Source organism: Perca fluviatilis, chromosome 23 (assembly GCF_010015445.1).
Source record: "Perca fluviatilis chromosome 23, GENO_Pfluv_1.0, whole genome shotgun sequence".
Lineage (NCBI taxonomy): Eukaryota > Metazoa > Chordata > Actinopteri > Perciformes > Percidae > Perca > Perca fluviatilis.
Genome location: NC_053134.1, coordinates 10,260,576 through 10,282,264, shown reverse-complemented (window position 1 = coordinate 10,282,264; position 21,689 = coordinate 10,260,576). Strand labels below are relative to the sequence as shown.

Genomic DNA, 21,689 nt, shown 5'->3' with positions numbered 1-21,689 from the left:
TCTGTAAACAAACAATAAGGAAGGACCCCGGGTAGGCGTCAGTGTGTGTTCGCTTGTTTTGGTGACATGACAACTGAAGTAAAACCCTAAACTCATGCGTTATGAAAATCTTTCAGCAGAAGATTCACTTTCTTGAAGTTTTCAGAAGCTTTCAGCCTTCATCAGCGGTATGCCCAACTGTCACGGAGATCGGCAAACTCCACCCACAGATGGCGAACACAAGATGTGATGATAGCTCTGGAAAATTCCCAGCTAGTGGACTTTTTTTTTGTTGCAATTCTCAAGATCAATAATACACCTTCAAGTTCCATAATATCATGAATCAAATAATAATAATAATAATAATAATAAATAGAACTGAAAAACTACAGCATTGTTAGTTTATTTAAACAGTAAGAACTATATCGGTTTACTTATCAATCTGCAAGTTTTTGTGGTGTATGTTGTGTCCCGTTAGTGTTGACTAATTCGCCGAGCTCTAACTATGAACCATTTGGCCAGTACTACCTGTGGCTACTATCTGTGACCGATCAGAAAACGCTCATGTTGAAAGGAAATGAAAACAACATTCATCAGATGACTTTAACAGCATTATGTAACTGTTCATTTTCAATGTTCCAACTACAAATGTAATACTTGTATTCTGCAAAAGCTGATAAATATCACTCCCACTGTATACACAATGCAAGCCAAGCAGGGAGCTGGATTTTCACTACATCTTTTTTTATATTCAGTCAGAAAAAAAAAAACTGTCCTTCTTGTTCAGAAGTTTTATGTTTGTAGGAGAAAAAAAGACAAGAAGAAGAGCAAAAGTATGTGTGGCAATATTTCTTTAAGATTGTTGACAGGTGTTGTGGGAAGCAATTTCTGCCTCTATACTATATACTTTACTCTCATATACCCCCACACTATGCTTTCATTGTGCGTCTTACCTTTTCTCTGCTAGATGGAGGGGGGGTGGTGGGTGGGGCTTGGGTCTGTGTAGCCTTTGGTATACCGCAGACACCACCCACAATCTCAGGGACTGGAGTCAGAGCGCTATCAATCAACGCACCCCCTTTCCATGGTTTGGTCTCCGCTGCTGTGTCCACTGTAAGGAGAAAGAGAGACCACAGAAGGGAGTTTGGAGGTGTGGAAGTACTGAGCGTGGACTTCAAAGCCTTATATAAAAACGGCAGTGAATCAGTGCTAAAGGGGAGGTTGAAATATCTGGCGGATGAAAATGTGTGTGCGCTTTGCTCACCTCCGATATAGAAGGAGCCGTCGTCTCTTCTGTGTATTATGAGGCTGTCCACATGCAGGGTGATAGGCGAGGACTCAGAGTCAGAGAGATTGTCACGGGGACCGTCGTCCTGCAGCAGAGACAGCACATGTTGAGTGTGGTAGTATAAGTTGGGATGTAAGTGAGCATGTTTATGTGTGTGGAGGAGGAGGAGGAGGAGGAGGAGGAGGAGGAGGAGGAGGCAGGCGCTGAGAGAGAAATTATCCACATCCAGGTTTCCACATCAGTTCCACAGCAAATCTACTCACTTGTGAAGGAACCCAAGAGAGAAGGTAAAAAGGCCTTTCTATGTCATTAAACATTCAGTTCAAATCCAAATTCCAATTAGGCCACGGTTCAAAATATTTAACTTGGTTATCGAAGCTGCTGCACTGTATGGCAGTGAGTTATGGGTTCTATTACTGTAACACAACCGGAAAAAAAAACAGGACAAATATTCTGCTGAGGTCTTCCAGGTGTACTGTAGTTCTAAAACGATAACCTCAGGGTAAAACAAAAGCGTCCAAACTCCGGCTGGAATGACACCGCGGTACAAACCACCGGGGATTCTCACCTTTAAGTTGACGTGTGTGTCCCTGACGCTGATCTCCATGGGCAGCACCAGCGGCGCAGAGTCGTCCTCCAGGAAGTGAGCCAGGTTACGCAGCGTGGACATCAAGAAGCTTGCCTGGTATCCGTGGAGACGCAGCTGCAGGAAGCCGTTGCGCTCGGCCAGCGGGGAGTGAGCGGCGGCGCAGGGCCCGCTCTCAAGGCGGGCGCACACCGCTGGACTGTGGAGGCCCCCGGCGGGCGCAGAGCTGATCTCACCGCCAGCTGTGAGGGAAGAGACAAAGGCTGCGGTTAGCATTAGCTTTAGCTTCGGTGTCATGTCTGTGGCTGTAGAGAGGATTCAGCGGGAATACACATACACACCTGGCATTAAAATACACCCAATATCAAATAGCATTTCTCTCTCTTTATAGACTTTGAATCTGACAGTAAGCATCTTCTCTTTCCTGTCCAATCCACATCCATCCTGATTGATATGTAATGTGCCATTTGACTGAAAATGTGTATTAAATTCCAGGTTCCAAATTGTAGTCCCTTTGTTAAGTACAGAATTTCCAAATTTGGTTTAAGGGTATTTAGAAACATTGTCACAGTCACATTGTTTATGCACCAGAGAGCACGGACAAGTTTATTTTTCAACTGTAAAATGTCCCGCTCAGTACGTATCTTGTTACAATTATAAAAAAAAAAAGAAATGAGTATAAACATTGTTCGTCTAGGTCATGCGTTTGTTTAAAAAATGACTACCGGCCAATATATAACTGTATTTTTTAAATCCCACCACAGTTCAGAAAGTGCCTGGATGATGATAATTTATTCAATCTCCCTGGTTTAAAAAAAACAACAAAAAAACGATATCTATAAGTTATCATCAGGACATAGTGAGTGCATTTACAGCTTCATTTTAATTAGCTTCAAATTTAGCTCACTCGAAAAAAAAAAAAGGGTGCATGTTAAGGCCAGGTTTAAACGAGGGTAGTAAGAGGTGGGATGAAGGAAGCAGAATATCAGAAAGAGGAGTGGGGGGGAAAAGTTGGAAACACAGAAAAAGCTAAGTGAGCTGGAAAAAGAGAAGCAGGAAGGAATTTAAAAAAAAGGAGTTGAGATTTTGTACAATCCCACTGGCTCTTCGCTGCAGTGAGGTTTAATTATTTCCGAGGACTATGGATTAGAGGGTTGGGTGGAAACTCCCACCTAAGTGTTGAGGATTCAAAGTAAGGTTTCAACCATTGAATCATTTCTTTTCTTCCTTTTAGACACTGAACAAAGTTAAACTCTGAGTTGCTAACAATTGTGGAAGATTTGATAGTGTACTACTATATTAAGAATGACCTAAATTTCAGTGCCACAAAATGTGATGATACGAATCCTGTTTATTGAAGAAAGAAAAAAAAGAGAGGTGAGGAAAGTGAGGACAGAGAGAAAGAAGACACAAACTAATGAAAGCTGAGGTTGAGAGATGTTAAACCCGAGAGGGAGGGTAATTAAAATCCTCCTTTTATACAGATGTTACACACAAATTGAGCTGGCAAGCACACAATTACAGGCACACGTTTTTAACAGGCAAAACACTCAGCAAGGCATGAGAATGGCCACTTAAAGAAAGAAATCTTTTCATTATGACCGTGAGAAGTGAGTCACATCCATTTGATATGCTCTCTGCAGGATAGTCAGGAAAGGGTTAATACCATAAAGCAATTCCAGGACCATACACCCACACACACAATGCTGTCAGCTTTTCACAGATACTGTAAAAAGATACTGTATTCTCTCTCAATCCTGGGCGGCTATAGGGTCAAGGCAAATGGGGAGAGAGAGAGAGAGAGAGAGAGCGAGAGAGAAAGAGCACATGAGTGAGAGAGAGGATGGCAGTGGGTAAGGAGGAGAGAGAAAGAGGGAGGGAGCCAACAGCCTGGGACTGAGTGACTGTGATAAGACAGGAGAGGGAAGAGAAAAGATGGCCTAGGGAGGGAGGAAGATGAAGGAAAGAAAAAGTGAAAGGGGGGTTTAAATGACAGAGGATTAGTAGGAAGATGAGTATGAGCTTGAGGGAAGAGTGAGGAGGAAAGGTGCAGGAAAAGAGAAAGAAAAAGGGAGGAGGAGGAGGGATTGCTCTTGTGAGATAAGAGGAGAAGGAGAGGTAGCGAAAGGGGTAAAGCTGGCGTTTCTCTCATTGCCTGAGTCACTGGACTGAAACTGCAAAGTCTGCTGCAGTGGAGAGATGAGGAAGGTGGGGCGAAAGGAGGGGGAGACAGAGAGAGGACGAATTAGACAAAGCCGTGAATGGGAAGATCAGGGGTTAACGCCAGTCTGCACAAATGGTTGCAGTTAATTTAAATCAGACACACACGCACGTTTGGGGGCCTAATGTGGCAAATAATGGGTCCACTCACTCTGAACCTCTCTTAAGTGCCACACACAAGGGAGAAAAAAAGATCTCAATGTCACATAAACACCCCCTGCTGCTAACACACACACACACACACACACACACACACACACACACACACACACACACACACACACACACACACACACACACACACACACACACACACACACACACAACAACAAACACACACACACACACACACACACACACACACACAGCGATCACTTGCATTGCCACACTATCTATGTGCACTTGCAGTGCATACCGTCGAGCAAAAGTCCTGAGTCTGGAAATGAGATTTGACAGAAGACAAACTGGAAGAAAAAAACACATGTGCGCAATCTGTATACACACAAATACACACACAGGTGGAAAGTAACGGTCACGCTGGGGCAAGCATGCATGTTAAATTGCAGATGGTGGATTAACACACAGCAGTTACCTTGGCTGCTTTGAGCAGGTATTGGTACTGAACACACCATACCTGTGGGGAGTTATGGCAAGGTAAATAAAAGGAGGAGGGGGTGGCTGTGTTAGTGTGTAAATGTGTGAGTACACTTGAAATAATGGTTAACTTATTCTTGGGCTGCAACTGAAGATTATTCAGAAAACAGTGAAAAATGTGACATCATATTAACTACTTACTTTGTCCTACCAAACAGGCCAAAACCCCAAAATATTTTATATTTACTACAATGTAAGACCAAAAAAAGGAAAATTAATTCTCGAGAACCTATCAAATGTTTGTGTCTGTTGTGGGATGTTGCTATTGGTCCATCTGACACCATCTGTCGGTCTGTCTTGTGTTTAAATGTGAACCCACAGAATACAAGGGCAGGAGGGGTCAGTTATGGGGCATCCTAGTGGTTTAAAGTCTGCTCCAGGACCTTTTATCACATCTCCTTCCTCTTGCTGTCCTTGTGTAGGCGCTCAATGTCTACTGTTAAATGAACAAAATACTATTAAAAGGTCATCTAAAAAGAATCCACACACACACACATTCCCCTGCTGTTCTTTCTTGTTTAGTAGCTGCCCTACTTGTGTGCTTCAATCTTGACAAACGTCTCTTCACTTTCATCTTCAGTTTTCGTTTGGACCTAAGAAATAGGCTGCAGCCTACTTCGACAGAAGTCTGTTTGGGTGGATTTGTTTTATGTAATCTAACAGCTCACAATTCAAAATAGGAGCAGCTAGTTCCTCACTTCAGTATTTTGCCAATAACTGTTTGCAAAACGAATATCAAACAAATATTAAAATTACATGTGTTGAATTTGTATACACCATTTCTGTCAAATCAACCTTGACGTCAATTCTGCTAACAAATAAGGCCATGGTTGAATAAAATTGTCATACAATGAAAATGCCTATTATAACTGCAATGCATCAAATAAAAAGCACCATATTTCAATTGCAGAGAACAATAAACCATGTATGCAGACATCTTCTTACCCAGGCTGCGGTTGCTGAGGTACTGTCTCAGGCTGACATTGCCCAGCTGGCTGGGTGTGACCTGGCCCACCTCCAGAGCCACGGCCGTGCTCTCGCCAAACGCCTCCATGCCCACACACACCGACTGCACCTTCAACACCAGCACCGACACCTGGAGGAGAAGAACAAACAAGAACAATCCTCGTCATATTCTGTGTGGCAGGGTTTCTATACTTTCTACATTTCAAAATCCTCCACACATTTCTTACTGTATGTGAATTCCTAACTCTCTTACTGTACATAGTACATTATAAGGCCAGAATGATTTCATAGATTACGAATCCATAGTTACAGTAAATATTATTTATCACAGTGAGAAGCATTACAGTATACGAGATGAGATCCACAACATCAAAATCAATAATGTGGAGTTATGAGTCTACCAGAGATTTTGTGTTATTTCCAAACTTCTGGAATCCTCCAAGTTTTGGTATCTTACTGTATCTTTGGTGGGATCGTCTATGCTCTGGGAGGTCGCGCTGACAGTGTCGGGGGACACGCCTCCCTCCTGCTCCTGACCAATCACTGCCTCTGTGGCGCTCTCAGTGGCACTCTGTTCGCTGATGGCATCCTTGAAGCCTGACATGGACACGTCATCTGTACCGCAAAGAACGATAAACACATATTACTTACAGAGACAAGACACACATTTGACTTTGCCTTTTATGCATGTTCAGGCTTTATCAATACATCATGAGACTAAAGTAGCGTACACTGTAACACTGCACATTACTGACATAGCAGAACAATGCTGCCACCCTCTGGTCAATACAGTTGCCTACCAGTGTATGTGTGTATTGGTTTTAATCCTTAGTGTCAACATCTATACAAGGAGGTCACCGAAGCAACAGAACACTCGTGATGAAATATATACTTAAGTTACCATTTGTAATTGAAAAATGCAGATTTAATTGTTTAATTTTTCATCATTTATCATATGTAAAGAAATTTTAAGAAAAAGTTCTTGTTTCATAAATGTTACAACACTGCATGTTTGTCCAAAAAGGTCCATGTGGGCTGGATACTTATATATGTCCCCCCCCAAAAAAAAAAAAAGCAGTTTGCTGTACATTTGTGTGTAAAAATGCATTTATGTTTGCTCCACCTCTCTCTAGCAGACTGTACGCGTCTCCGTCCTCCATCAGGTAGCTGTCTATAGAGATGTTGTCCAGCGACTGCAGGGACGGGCTCTTCTTCATGTTCTTATAGGACACAGAGAAACTGGACTGGGAGCGGTCTCGCATCAGACGACCACTACAACACAAACAAGAAATGGAGTGTGTGAGAGGCAGATCATTTCAATCATTTCTTTCCGTATAGTTTAAAATCTGCTGAGCAACACTGTCCATGCACACCACTGATTCAGAATGACTGGCTGATTGGCAGTGACATTGATTGAAAAAAAAAAACAGGGCCAGTGCTTTTATTTCGTCATATGTGATATAGATTTGTTCTTATGCTGACACTGAGCAGAGCCTGCTGCGCTCAAGGCAAGGCTTACTCATCAAACTATGAATTAAATATCGCTTCACTCCTTTATGTGGTGTTGTTTGAGGTCATGTAAGAACCAAGTGTGCTAGCCTCCCAAAGCGCAAGAAACGATCTACAGAGAAATCACAACCGATAAAATCAAAGTGGCTCCCAAAAGACTGAGAACACAAGGCTGAGAAGAAAAAAAAAAATAAAAAAAATAAATAAAGAGTTGTCACAAAGAAGGAGCTTCGTTTTTGATCTTTACCATCACCACCACGTAGACACCAAACACAGGACACATTTAACACATACAGACAAGTACCGGGGTGTCATGCACACATGCAAATGCATGCCCACAGGGGATTCACATAAACACGTTTGCACTGATTTGTATTCATCCAAGGATCACAATTGCAAAGACAAACTCACACATACACACATCGTACATAAACACACGCACATTAATACGGCTAGTCACAGATCCAGTGCCTTACATGTTGGACATGGAATAAAGGGAGGTGGATCTGCTGGAGTTTGAGGAGCTGAGGAAATCAGAAACCACAGACAAACTTCCTTTCCTTGGTAGAGAGAACACACACACACACACACACACACACACACACACACACACACACACACACACACACACACACACACCTCGCATGGGTCAAAGCAAAGGTCAAGAGGCAGAAAAGGAAGTAAATGAGATAAGAAATGACAAGAATAGGAAATGCTGACAAACAGTAGATACACACAGGAAGACATGACAAGTCTGAACAACATTCATACTGACAAACACTCATGTGGGTGATCAACACACAGCTCTTGTGTTCAGGAATAGACAGATTCAATTAGAGAGAGACTCAGTCATGAGATTCATCATCCACAATGAAGCACAGAGGGAGAATATTCTAAAAAAATCTAAAAACAAAAAAAATCTAAAAACTGATCCTGAACCTTGGATGATATACCGTATGATCTTTTAAAGGCTGCAACTTATCGATCCATCTGTTGATTACAATTATTTGTTTAGCAAAAGCTGAAACAGTCAATCAGTAGTAATTAAACATCAACAATTGTTAATAGTTTCATTCGTTTAATTAAACAAAAACAATAGATATTTGCTGGTTTCAGTCTCCAAAATCAGAGGACGTTCTGTTTTTATATAACCGTAGAGTAGAGTGATAATCTTTGGGTTTTTAGACTGTTGTTCAGACAACACAAGATTTAAAGATGTCACCATGAGCTCTTAGAACTTGTGATGGGCATTTTCAAATATTTTATTTTTTACTTTTCATAGACTAAATTAATCGAAACAATAATTGACAGTTTAATCAATTATGGAGTTGAAAGCCTTAATGCCAGGTGCCTTCTTCGAATTGTTGGTTGTTTTTTTTTCCGACAAAATCCAATTTACAATCATTTAAGAACAGACAAAAGCAGCAATTCCAGCCAATTTTTTGCATTAAAAGTGACTAATTTGTTAACTTTTTTTTCTGAAAGGTACAGATGAAACAATTTTGGTACTGCTCCCAATGTCAAATGTAATGTATGCAAATTATAAAAACTTCAATCTGTTGATGGCCTTTTGGACAGCACTGTATAAGAGTATAGGAGTGTGATATTAATTAAGTAGAGTCCTGTGGTATCACAGTGGTGATGACACGGTGGTATAAATGAACAGCCTTTTTGAGTGATAAACTGAATACCTGGATATTGACTGAGGCATCTTGGCGGCTGCAGCCTTGTCTTTGTCGCTCCAGTCTGACAGGGGGTCACCTGTCTGGGTTTTAAAATCTAGTCCAGCTACAACATCTTCACCTCCAGCCAACCCATCCACTACTGCCTCGCCCCCTTCATCTGAACTCCGCCTCCCAGAGTTCTTAGCTGAAGTCCTCTCGTCCAGCGGGGCTTTGTGATTTGAGTCAGGACGCGTAGAGTTGGGGACGAGAGGGGCAGGACCATGAGAGGCTCCACCCTCTGAGCTATCACCACATAACAGCTGGTCTACAGTGTAATCCCCTCTGGCTGCTGCTCCTCCTTCGGACCCAGATCCAGCTCCTTCACTCCCCTTCTCCACCCCCTCTCCTGCATCGCTCCCAGGCTCCAGAGTTCCCCGGCTCTCTGAGGGGGAGAGCTCGGACCCCAGAGGAGATCGTGAACCCTCAGGCTGGGGGATGGGCTTCAGGAGCAGGGACACCTCTGCGCTTTTCAGCAGGAGACCCAGGCAGACAGTGAAGGGCTGGTGGTCTGCAAGATGCTGAGAGGGAGTCCCCATGCGGTCTTTCGGAGCCTTTCCTCCCGATCCTGCGGTAGCTGTTTATTGGAGGGGGAGGGGGGGGGAAAAGAAAAAAAAAAAAAAAAAAGGGGGAAAAAAAAAAAAAAAAAAAAAAAAAAAAAAAAAAAAAAAAAAAAAAAAAAAAAAAAAAAAAAAAAAAAAAAAAAAAAAAAAAACACACACACACACACACACACACACACACACACACACACACACACACACACACACACAAAAAGTGGTTATTAAAATGTATAATCTGTTCATTTTTTACAACAATATAAATGGCAAATCTTCCCATTTTATAGGGTGGAACCAGTAAATGTTTTCCATATTTGATAAATTACTTAAACATTTATTTAAGTATCAATGTTTTTTTTTTTTTCATTTTAGCACTAAAAGGCAGCAGTAAAATTGTCATTCTTCCCTAAATCTTTGCACCCTTGTGGTGTGATGCAACACTTAATCAAAAATCTAAAATCTGAAGAGCAAAAACCAAAAGAATTCACATGACAGACACACATTGATTATCAAGTTGTGGCTTGACACATTCACCAGTTAAAGGGTAATGTATGTTGTATATTGTGCAGTATTGAAAACGATAAAGGATGAAAAAAAATACCTGAGCACTTAGATGCTTCTGCACGTGCACCAATACATGCACATCTGCTTCTTTACTTGATGATGACAAAGAAGAGGAGGAGGAAGGCGGGCTTCCCAATGAGAGAGGTTTATGAAGTCCGTTCCTGGAAGGCAGCGTTGAATCGTGTGCTGATGCTGCAGCACCATCAGTACTATAATAGTCCTTTAATAATCGTTTCCTCTGCAGACGTGCAACAGCCTCTCCTGATGTGCTTCTGGACAAACCACCTCTGAGCTTCTCCTGGTGCTGGACAATCTTTGCAGGCTGACTTGCCCACATGGTAAGAGGGAAGGAGTCCACAAAGGGCTGCGGTCTCCCCTTTCCTCCGCAGGTGCCTTCATAGTCCACCCAGAACTGGGCAAAGTGCAACGCCCAAAAGTCAGAGGCGGCCGGCATCTTGAGGGCGTCTGTGCCCAACGTCGGCACCACCAGGCCCCGGTAGATTTCATGAAGCTTGGTGTCTTGTTCGTGAGCGTGGCGCTGGAAGACGGGATGGAGAAGGGGTAAGGAGGAGGAGGAGCGAGGGAAGGAGGAGAAACAGGGAGAGAAGAAGGGCTCCTCTTCAAAGGCCTGCAACAAGGCCTCGAGGTGGGAGCGGGTGCAGTTAGCCGGGTGCCGGGTGTTTGTGGCCACCATTTCTGAGGTCTGCACTGAAATGGAGCGAGGCAGATCAGCGGGACAGGAGGCGTCCCAATTGGTGGGAATCACCAGCTAATGGGGAGTAGAAAACACGAAAAAAAAAACATAAGTACCAGAGACTTCATTCCACACTTAAAACCCAAACAAAAGGTTTCTGCATTCCACCTCACCTTAAGCATGAGGCCGTCAACCTTGATGTCAACATGCTCTTCGGGTTTCTGCGAGTCACTGAGCTTGTAGATCTCCATGAACTGCTCCAGACTCTGCCTGAGGTCGAGGGTGAAAAGGTTGATCCACACCAGGCTGCGAGGATCCAGAACCAGCTGCAGGGCGTTCAGCTGGACGTACAGGTTAGGGCACGGGACTAGATGAGCGGGAGGAAATGGGGAATGTGGAAGAGGTTGTAGTCATATAGAGGAGGACATCAAAATCACAAAGAGAGGAAACACAAGAAAGAACAATTTTCACTTTCTTGCAAAAAAAAAAAAAAAAAGAAAAAAAAAAGAAAAGTGCTCATATAATGTTTCCTAATGGAGCGAATTTGTGAGAAATCCATAACATGAATTAATTGGGTGATTCCTCATTCAGAACACTGGGTGTACTTCGGAAAATCAATCTTCTCAGCCACACAGCAGTCAATGACTGAAATAGATCCAAAAGGGAGGTGAGAGATAGAAGGTCGCAGCCAGAACAGTGGGCCTGATGTATAAAAACAGCTCACGACCTACTAATAAAGATGAATGTTTCTCAAATGAGATGCTAAAACACAGAAGTCTTACTGGGATAGTCTTTTCCATCGGGGAAGTAGTACTCCGTGAACTCGACATGAATGGCTGGCATCTCGGCAGGAAGGTATAAGGCCTTCTTATTGCAGGAGATCATGGTCTTGGGGCTGGAGCGACGCTGGTCTGCTGTTGACACCTGCAATAAACAAGAAGACACAGAAACTATCACTCAAAGTTAGCAGTGAAGGTGTATGTAGTCTCAGTGATTCCATACATGGAGGTTTTGTAAGCCAGAGGGTGTCTTTATAGTGACCTGGTAGATGCTGAAGTCAGCCATCCTGAGAACAACAGAGCTGGACATGAGCTGGGTCTTGGGGGTTTGAGGGGGAGGAGGACTGAAGGAAGCGCTGGAAGAGGTGTTTATCTTACCTGGAGAGAAAGAAAGAGAGGATGTAAGGATCAAGAAATTGAAAACAGAATGAAAAAGAGGGAGACAAACAGGGCACCCACTCAGTACTCCAAAGAGAAACCCTTTGCAAAAGGTGTGTATCACCGCACCCAGATGTGCGCACACACACCGGGGTACCTGGCTCTAGGCACCAGCAGCACTGGGCCGGAGGCTGTGTGTGTGGGCTCCACTCTAGGAGTTCTCCATCTGCCTCCCTAAGCCCTACTCCTCCTCCTCCTGCTCTCTCCTGACTTCCTAGAGGCCAATACACATCGTCCTTAAGGGACACTGGAGGGCAGAAAATCCACAGGGATGACGTGCTGTTTGTGTGCAAGGGGATACAACAAAAATGTACACCCTGAGGCGCGTGCGTTTACCGTGTTGTGGGGAACTGTGTGCAGGGGCCGGGCCTTGCTGGTCTCGAACCGCACTCTTTAGCATCTCTACGTTGGACTTGAACTCATCGAGCAGACTCCGTGCCCAGCCCTCTCTGGTCTTGGTGGCCTCGCTGTAGTGCATCCAGTGCGCACAACAGTCACCTGGAGCGGCCAGAGAGTAGGAGAATTGGTACAGGTAAGTTGAACGTCCGTCATTTGTGAATCTTTTTGATTTTGTGGTGAACTGAACATCAAAAGGTGCATCTCAAGATTCTTGTTCTGCTTACCAAGTTACTTTATGCTGTTTTTATTGTATCCTTTTCATTTCTACATGGTTACTTGTTTTTGTAGTATTTATAATAATATTGTTTTATTATCATCCTTAGATGTAATTACTTTTTTTAAAGACTATTTTTTGGGCTTTTCCACCTTTCATTTTTGACAGGACAGCTAGGGGAGAAAGGGGAGAGAGAGAGAGGGGGAAGACATGCAGGAAATAATCACAGGTCGGATTCGAACCCTGGACCTCTGCGTCGAGGCATAAACCTCTCAGTATATGTGCGCCTGCTCTACCCACTGAGCCAACCCGGCCACATTACTTTTAAAAGCATTGAAAGTCAAGGCTTTTATGTTTGGTTACAACTATAGTGTTTCTACATTTGTTGCAAATGAAAATAAAAAAGAACAAATGTGGAACAAAAAAAAAAAAGGAACTTGGCACAAGCAGAATGTGTGGAAGATGGAGGGACACCAAAACAAAAGGCCAGATTATAAGAATAAGAGAAACAAAGAACAAAAATGCAAAAAGAGAAACAATAAAAGGGAAATAGAAATAAAGATGAAAAGAGACCACACTCAATGAGGTGTGTCTGCATAGGAGAAGTTATGAGAAGCTAATCTAGCTTCTGCTAGGATGCAGGGAGCATTGCATACCGTATATTAGTATGTTGCAGTGATACAGAATCCATACCTGCTCTGTGGAAAGGGTAGTAGTCCAGAGTAATGGAGCTGAAGGAAAGCTGCATGGCCCCACCCGTTATCCTCTTATTGCTCACTGCACAGAGGGAAGACAGAAAAATAGAAACGCTTTTCAGTAAAATGTTTTGAAAAAACAGTTTGGTGTACTAATCTCTGTGGTTTAACTAAAGAAAAAATGTAATGGTTTGTTCATGTATCACATGCCCTACCTCGGACTTTTCTGTGTACCTGACAGCATGTGTATAGGTCACGTCATGTATACGCATGTGGATAAATGCACACCACAACGTAGAGCATATGTAGATCTGTGCATATGCTACCTTTGTCCTTAACATGGATGTCATCACAGATGTGCAGGTCGAGGTGTGTGATCTGGAGGTGGTGGGACGTCTCGCAGACGTCGTAGGCGCTGAACAGCTTGGCCATGGTTGCATTCTGGTCAGCTGCTGTGGACGCCTGCTGGGTACGCACCTGCTGGGCTGTGGGTGGCGCTGATGACACCTGGTGAACACCGATGCACACACCCGAAAAAGCGCAGATACTGCGATTAGTGTTGGAAGTTTTAGATGTTGATGTGCTGTTGTTGATGCTGTGTTTTTAAGGCTTTTGCTGTATTTAGTCTTGTAATATTTTTAATGGTGGTGGGTTAATGCTAAATATTTAATTTTTCAATTTTCATCTCTGGTTCATTCAACAGCGGAATCATGCAATACTCAATTCTACCAGCCGGTGGTGTATCAGACCAAAACTACAGAAAACACATTGTTCACTACAGAAAACATATTGTGCATGTTTTGTGGGATTGGATAAGTGTGAAGTTGTGTGGGTGATCAATGTACATACATTTTGTATGTGTATGTGTTTAAGAAGCACACAAAAAAGAAATGGGACAGAATGAAAGACACTAACAGCAACAGAGATAGACAAAGATGGTGTAGGCAGATGCCGGACAGATAGAGAGGGGCAGACAAGATATCCATGGACACAAGGGCAAACCATCAGACAATGACTCGGCTTATCCACAGAGGGTGAAGTTAGGGCAGTGACGGGGAGAGGGAGGGGAAATGTTAAGGGGAAACCGAAAGAGGGAGCGAAATCAACATGTGAAATTTGTCCAGGATGAAGTCTCTGTGTTTCTGGACGTCTGTGTGAGTCAGTCATGTGTTGCGTGTACCTGGTCTTCTGTGGCCATGCTCTTCCTCTGCTGTGCAGACTTCTCCATGGCCTCGCTGAGAGACTTGGCATACTGCACCATGGCTTTGAGCTGGGAGTCTGTCAGCACCCAGAGCAGGTCGTCCAGGATCAGAATCAGCTTGGAGGCCACCACGTTACAGTCCTTAATCTGTATCAGGTAGAGCCGTTGGTATGAACGTGCATTATGCAGGTGGAGGTAGCCTGAGAAGTTCCCATAAATGTAACATCACACTTGTAGGGAAATTCTCTCACGTGTGAGGTATTTCTCTTTATAAATCGGTCAGGGAACCTCTGCCCGCGGATAAGCGGTTGAAGATGGATGGATGGATGGTCAGGATACTGACTAAAACTGTGCTTAACTGCTTTTTCCTGACTATGAATAGCTCCAACACGTGAAACACACATCACATGTTCTTTATCAGGTAAATCACAAACAGAATATCAGACAAGAAAATTTGGGAGAGAATACGTTTGTGCCCTGTGACAAAGGCTTTACTCAGCAGTTCTGTTAGTGCCAGAGGAAACAAATGGGCTTAATTACTTTCGAAGAGCTCAAACAAAAAGTCTTTGTGTGCTTTATGCTGCATTGTATTTAATCTCCACATCAGATATTAGTAGAGTTTTTTTTTGTATTATTTAAACACACTGGCCAGTTGATGAATCACTGCTGTTGGCCCTGCAGCCTGTGAGGCCACACAGAGGGATCATTGTTCACAGTGGAAAAGAAGTTGCTTAGAGCAGTGTGGGTTACAAGCCTGGTCCATCAAATGTCATAAAGTGAATGAATCTTAAAAGCATGTGTGTGTCTGTGTTTGTGGCTGACCCGTCTCTTGAGAGTGACTCTGATCTTGGACTGGTTGGTGATGAGGCGAATGGGGGCACTCAACATCTCATGCTCAGCGCTCTGGATAGCGTCAGCCTCAATACGAATCATCTGCCAGCTGATCTCTTTGAACGTCAGGATCTGGACCAAAGAGGCATGGTAGTATGTTAAAAAAACTTGGGTGACACAACATCCTCGTTATTTTTGAAAATAATAAAATAAACACAGACCTCTCCCCTCTGAGGGTCCTGGATGCGGGTGAATCGCAGGTCACTGATGCTCCAGCTGGTGTTGACGCTGTAGACCTGCAGCTGGGAGAGCTCAAAGGAGGCGTTAAAGGCCTTGGCACTGATCCTGATGACGATGGAGTTGATGGACAGTGACATCCCCTCTACCACCTTCTCAGCAAAGCCATATTCACTGCAAGGGAGACAGACAGGTGGAGAGAATGTTAGGTAAATAAGGTGATATGTAGTGCCTAGCAACAGGGTGCAATACATTATTTCTAGTCTGTACAGTAAGCAGATTTTGTCTGAACATAATTACAGTTCAAAGACTAAATAGGACACTGAACCTACAAGGACACATTTTTTTATTCAGTGGTTTAAAACTTTTTCTGTCATGTTCCTCTTCTGGAAGATCAGATTATCTCAGGGAAAAAGAAACAACCTTACATCTTCTTTTCACACAGATTTTAGGCCTTTATTTTGACAGGACAGCTGAAGACACGAAAGGGACGAGAGAGGGGGAATGACATGCAGCAAAGTGCCGCAGGTCGGAGCCGAACCCGGGTCCGCTGCGCCAAGGAGTAAACCTCCATACATGGGTGCCTGCTGTACCGACTGAGCTATCTGGGCGCCCCCAAAGCGTTTTTTTTGTTGTTGTTTTTTACATAAAGGACAAGTTATAGTGATCGTTTTGACTGGCATGTTTGCTTAATGAGCATATACCTGTTTTGCTGACATCTCTCCATTTGTGCATGTATAGGTCCTGGGCATGTGTGTGTATTTTGGGCCTGTGTGCAATGTGTGTAACTAACAACAGAGTGAAAAAATGGAATTTCCCCTTGCGGGATTAATAAAGTAGGTCTTCTTCTTCTTTGGAGACTTCACCCAAATGCAGATAATGGAGTTACAAAAAAATAAAAAAAATAAAAAAAACAACAACAACTGCAGTGCTCACCTTTGTCCTGATGCTGTTGCTATGGGAGATGGGCCATTGGGGGGACGGGGCTCATCACAGGTACTCATCTCCATCACCACTTTATCCAGGGTCTGCAAGCAAGTCAAGGCCTTAACTTTACGACCAACAACCAATGTCTTCATGAAATGATTTTCTTAGCTTTTGATTCTGTAGTAGACAGTCATTCACAGTGACAGGCTGCTGTGGCCATTTCCATCAACCTATTTAACACGGTTTTGTCTTAATGTTTGTCATCTAACTCAGCACCTCATTCTAGTGTTTTCCTTATTGTAAGATGTGCGTCAGTCAGCCGATCACAAGGTTATACTGGAAACGAGCATTTTTGCAAGATTGACATTTACAGTGTAGTTTAATTGACAGAATAGATTGCTGCAGCCTGCTTAGCCCTTTGCCACTAGAGATGTTGAAGCCGCCCACACATCACTTACACACAAATAGCAGCCCGTCTAGCAGAATAAATCACATTGAAATGCCATTAATTATGCAGTCGCTATTCTCAAATTAATTAAAACTCTTGACACAACATTTCTATATGTACCACCTTGAGGCAGTAGCCTCTCCCTTTTCACACTGTTATAGGATATTTCCTTGCTATTGTTGGTGGTGTGATAACATTGTGTTCTACAGTATTGTGACTAAAAGCAGATTACAGAAGTGCTATTGTGCTGCCTTTTAATATAATGCCCTTGTATTATGTGGTAGTGATAATCATGCTGAATGTTTGATAAATTGGTTTTGTTATAGTTTTATGTTCCCCTGATAAGTTTGTTCTAATACCTTATGTAATATTATAATCAAGACAGCATGCCAAACATGTTGCAAATCACCAGGTGTAGGAAGTATATATATATATATGGAGGAGTGAGGACCACATGCAATATCCAGGTTTTGTGTAGACGAGTGTTCGAAAATGGAGCGCATATTTCTCCTGTTGATGTTGGTTTCCAGCTGTCTGTGCAATGGGAATTACAGCCACCTGGGGATTGGGACCAGCATGGCAGTCTGCCAACCTGACACCTGCGCCCTGCTCAGCGAGGTGGCAGCCATGAGGGAGAAGCTCGCAGCCATGACCCAGACATATGTCACGCTTGAGCAAAACCTCGGTGCCATGATGCAGAAAATGGCCACCGTCGAAGTCTACTTGGAGTCCTACAAAAGCCAGGTAGAGGAGCTCCGGAAGATAAACCAGGCTCAGGACGAGCAGCTGAAGCAACTCGCAGACGTCACATCTGTGAGCATGTCGAAGATGGCTTTCACCGCTGCTTTAGGAAGCTCGATTGGTCCGTTTGAACAAGACACACCACTGCAATATCAAAGAATCCTCTCCAACATCGGCGGTGGCTACAACCCCGCCACGGGCATCTTCACCGCCATGGTCCGGGGGATGTACTACTTCAGCTATACCATGTACAACAACAACTCCGGACAGCCCAACTCAGTGGTGTCCCTGATGATGAACAGCCAAAGGATGGTGTCAACCTGGGACACTGTGGGCGACGATAGCCACGACAGTGCGACCAACGCAGCCGTGGTGCAGCTGGAGGCTGGAGACAGCGTGTTTGTGAATCTCTACGCAAACAGAGTGCTCTACGACGACGGCTATTATTACAACACCTTCAGCGGCTTCCTGCTCTTCACCTTGTGATGAAACGCGTCATTTAACATGTGATGGACAATAAGTAAATTACGCAGGGGTACAGGTTGTTAATTGGTTCTATTATAATATAAAACACAAATAGTTTTTTATTTTTTGTAAACTTGTGGTACTTATTCGTAAGATTCAATGACTTAAATGAAATCAAATGTAGAAAGAAAAAACTTCTCAATGACATGTTTTGATTATGTGAGTGTAGTAGTTGAAACTTACCAAAGAGATTGGGTGAGTCTTCAACTTTGTCCATGGTATCTGTGAATGAAAACAGAACAGTGGCTTAGCTTTTCAGCCTGCCAGCATTGTGATCCCTACAGCAAGCATTTGGCCTTCTAGTGTTCCCAATTACCATTCAATGAGATGTACATATCAAACGAAATGCAACTGAACTGCACAGAATTAAATCAAGTAAAAGCAGCAGGGCAAGTTTGCTCAGAGATGAAGGAAGAAAAAGAAATCAATGAGTCTAGACTGACTGGCAGCTCGTTCCATTTTGTGCCATTAATCCTCAACATGCAGCCTCTTGATTCAAGTCTGTGTCAAATTACATATAAAAAGAGATTAAATGCTTATGTTCACTTGCAGTTCTTTCCACAGAGTGGCTCGTTCTTTGAGAAGTCATAAATCAAGAATCAAGGATTTGTGGCTCTAATGGAATTAGAGACACATTTTGTTCGCCTTGCCTCTGTCACATAATTGTTAGGAGGTGCCAGCTGGGGGTGCTAGCTCTGGCCTGTCACTTTGAGTAATCAGAGCAGAAACATTTATTGCAGTTTCTATACTATATTTCTATACTTTTATTTGATTTTATTTGGTTGTCACAGTCTTGCGCCTCTGTAACAGGAAGACACAAATAGGGGAAGGGGATCTAACGAGTGAGGAAGTGAGATATACATCTGTTACAATAAACACTGCAATGCACTTTAAACTGGAGCCAGGCGGTACCACAGGTTTCAATTCAACAGTTCAGTGAGAAATCTGACGCTCCACACGCACTTACTGTAAATGATGTGGGTATTATAGATGCATGCAACACACACTGTCAATGACACAGCAATTGTGTTGAGTAAATACAAGAGACTACTTATTTCAAGCCAGCAGACCAACTTAGAGGAAAGACAGCAAAGGAGGAGGAATGACCAACAAAATGGGGATACAAACAGGATGACAGATGTGTAAGGGAAAGGTTGAGAAATGAACAAGGAAAGAAATGAGAGAAAAATGAGGTGGAGGAATAAAAGAAGAGGTGGAAAGTGGACCTTGGTCTGAATAAAGTCCAGTCATGATGGAAATGACTGTTCCATTCACGGTTTCCAGGGTGTGTCAGAGTCTGCTCTTATACATGGAAAAACAAATCTCATCTCTATAATTTGGTTTTGACAAAAGTTGGGAATTTTGGGAAATATGCTTATTTGCTTTCTGGCAGAGAGTTAAAAGATGGATATAACTTTTATATCTGTTAAATATAAAAGCTACAGCCCGCAGCCAGTTTAGCTAAGATAATCATAAAGACAGGAAACTGGGGGAAACGGTAACAAACACATCATTTCTAATTTGCTTAATCCATACAAAAATAGAAGAGTAAAAACAATAATTTGCTGTTTTGCACCAGAATATTTCTTGTCTCTCCACAGTTGCCGGTGAAGGACGTTACTGTGTTTGACCAGGAAATAGAGATATAACATATAAACTAGTGAGCTTCAGAGGTGCTGGTAGGTAGATTTTGTTACAGGTAAAAAAAGAGAATTATCTGTGCTTCTGAAAACCACAACAATCTGGTGCAACCAAGGCAGGACAAAACAGTGTAAAGTAACAAAAAATTGCCAGTGCAACACAGAGGTCTTCTTACTTTATAGTTTTATTTTTTAAGGTGCATAACAGTGACTAATGTTTCGATGTAAGGTTATATCTTCATCAGAGTCCTTGGAGAGAATGGGCAATGAAGCTCTTAATAAGAATCATCAACAGGTGTGATTGTGTGTAAAAGGGGTGTTGACTGCCTGTAGATTTTGTTACCTTTGGACAAAGCCAGGCTAGCCGTTTCCCCTGTTTCCAGTCTTTATGCTAGGCTAAGATAGCCGGCTGCAGGCTGTAGCTTCATATTTAATGTAATGTACTCTAATTAGTGGTAACAATTCTCTCATCCAACTATCTGAGAGAGCTCAACAAATTGAACATATCCTGTGTCCCTCACCCTGATGGCGCTGGCCTTGTAAAAAGAAAAGGAGAAAACCACTTGGTTTGGGGGGGGGGGCCCCCTCCCCCTGTTGTTTTATTCTTGCAATATGACACAAGTAAAAAAACAACAAAAAAAAAAAAAAAAAAAAAAAAAAAAAAAAAAAAAAAAAAAAAAAAAAAAAAAACGGGGGGGCCCCCCCCCCCACACACACACACAAAAAAAAAAAAAAAACACATAATTCATATAATTTTTAATAGCACACTCAAAAACACTTGATTTCTGTTGAAGTCATACTAAGAGAAAATTAACCCAGCTACAAGTATTAAAATAAATCCTCCATAAACTGAAACCCGCGTTCATAAAAATAGGTTTTCTCTTCATTTAAGCTTTGTTGTTAACTGTACTTGTTAGCTTTGTTTCCATAGTAACCATTTAATCTGATAATGACAGGGGGAAGAGAGGATCAAGGTACAGAGTGTTTAAGCTATAATATAGAGGATTTAAAGACAGAAAGAAAAAGGAGCAGACAAGATTGCACAGTGGGAGGTGAGGTAAAGGCCTCGGTCTGACAGTATATTATATGTCGGTGCTCAGGGTAATAGGCGTTTGTGAGATCCATGCTAGACGGTGTCCAAAGCAAGGACAAAGTGTACTCAAGCCTCACTCTGCATCAGATGATAAGGTGCCAAAACTCACCTTAAATTAAAAAGGTAGGAGCCAGTATTGATATTTATAACCTCAGTGTCTTGGGGAAATGATGCGTGTATATAGGTCTCTGTATGCTGTAGTGATTATGTGTGTTTAGTCCATTAGCTTTTTAGATTATGTAAATAGACTTGAGCACACAAACTCGGGGTCAATGACCTAAGTGTTTGATAATGGGTTAATAGTTAGCAGAGAGGGCAGATTCTAAATGGCATAGTGACCTGTGCATCTCCGCAGACCAGTCTAATGGAATCTCTTAAAACAGGGGTAGTATTCATTTCACATTCTCTAGCTGTCACGAGCCACACACCCTTCATCCTGTGACATGTGCAGAATACTGTATGTCCTCCTTGTATTAATCTATATCACGCTGGAACTCCAAGAAAACAGCCATTGTGGTTTGTGGTCATGTAACGCTGCAGTAAAACAATCGCATTGAATAGGTAAAGCACTAGAGTAGTACTAGATCTGAGCTAGTTGGTAGTAGTGTTCAAGGGGAATTTCTGTATTTTTCAACCTGGACCCTATTTTCCCATGCATTTGTATGTTAGTGACAAATGTAAAAACAAATCTTTGGTCCAAAATTGGTCCAGTATTGAGTGATGAATGATATTAGCTGAAGTTACTTTGTTGACCTGGCATCAGTAAGTTACAAACTAAAG

The 21,689-nt window shown here is 42.7% G+C and overlaps 2 protein-coding genes across 2 annotated transcripts in view; one reads left to right on the top strand and one right to left on the bottom strand.

Annotated features, from left to right (window-relative positions):
* uhrf1bp1l (UHRF1 binding protein 1-like) overlaps positions 1-21,689 on the bottom strand; it is a 34,343-nt gene that overhangs the window by 1,836 nt on the left and 10,818 nt on the right. Inside the window, exons 2-23 of the mRNA XM_039792426.1 lie at positions 20,338-20,347; positions 18,360-18,398; positions 16,472-16,563; positions 15,520-15,709; positions 15,290-15,430; positions 14,447-14,614; positions 13,593-13,773; positions 13,265-13,348; positions 12,295-12,456; positions 11,783-11,898; positions 11,524-11,665; positions 10,915-11,108; positions 10,018-10,816; positions 8,894-9,491; positions 6,817-6,965; positions 6,151-6,308; positions 5,673-5,823; positions 4,666-4,707; positions 1,836-2,095; positions 1,244-1,352; positions 933-1,090; position 1 (exon numbers count right to left, since the gene is read on the bottom strand). The exon at position 1 is cut by the window's left edge and continues 1,836 nt beyond it. Coding sequence (XP_039648360.1) covers position 1; positions 933-1,090; positions 1,244-1,352; positions 1,836-2,095; positions 4,666-4,707; positions 5,673-5,823; positions 6,151-6,308; positions 6,817-6,965; positions 8,894-9,491; positions 10,018-10,816; positions 10,915-11,108; positions 11,524-11,665; positions 11,783-11,898; positions 12,295-12,456; positions 13,265-13,348; positions 13,593-13,773; positions 14,447-14,614; positions 15,290-15,430; positions 15,520-15,709; positions 16,472-16,563; positions 18,360-18,398; positions 20,338-20,347 — 3,944 coding nt within the window. The remainder of the gene's footprint in view (positions 2-932; positions 1,091-1,243; positions 1,353-1,835; positions 2,096-4,665; positions 4,708-5,672; positions 5,824-6,150; positions 6,309-6,816; positions 6,966-8,893; positions 9,492-10,017; positions 10,817-10,914; positions 11,109-11,523; positions 11,666-11,782; positions 11,899-12,294; positions 12,457-13,264; positions 13,349-13,592; positions 13,774-14,446; positions 14,615-15,289; positions 15,431-15,519; positions 15,710-16,471; positions 16,564-18,359; positions 18,399-20,337; positions 20,348-21,689) is intronic.
* LOC120553502 (complement C1q-like protein 2) lies at positions 17,560-18,280 on the top strand. Its single transcript, XM_039791995.1, has one exon. The coding sequence runs from the start codon at positions 17,601-17,603 to the stop codon at positions 18,135-18,137; it is 537 nt and encodes a 178-aa protein (XP_039647929.1). The 5' UTR covers positions 17,560-17,600; the 3' UTR covers positions 18,138-18,280.

Bases quoted from the DNA above. Each gene is read 5' to 3' on its own strand.
- LOC120553502 (XM_039791995.1), top strand. From the start codon at position 17,601: ATGATGCAGAAAATGGCCACCGTCGAAGTCTACTTGGAGTCCTACAAA.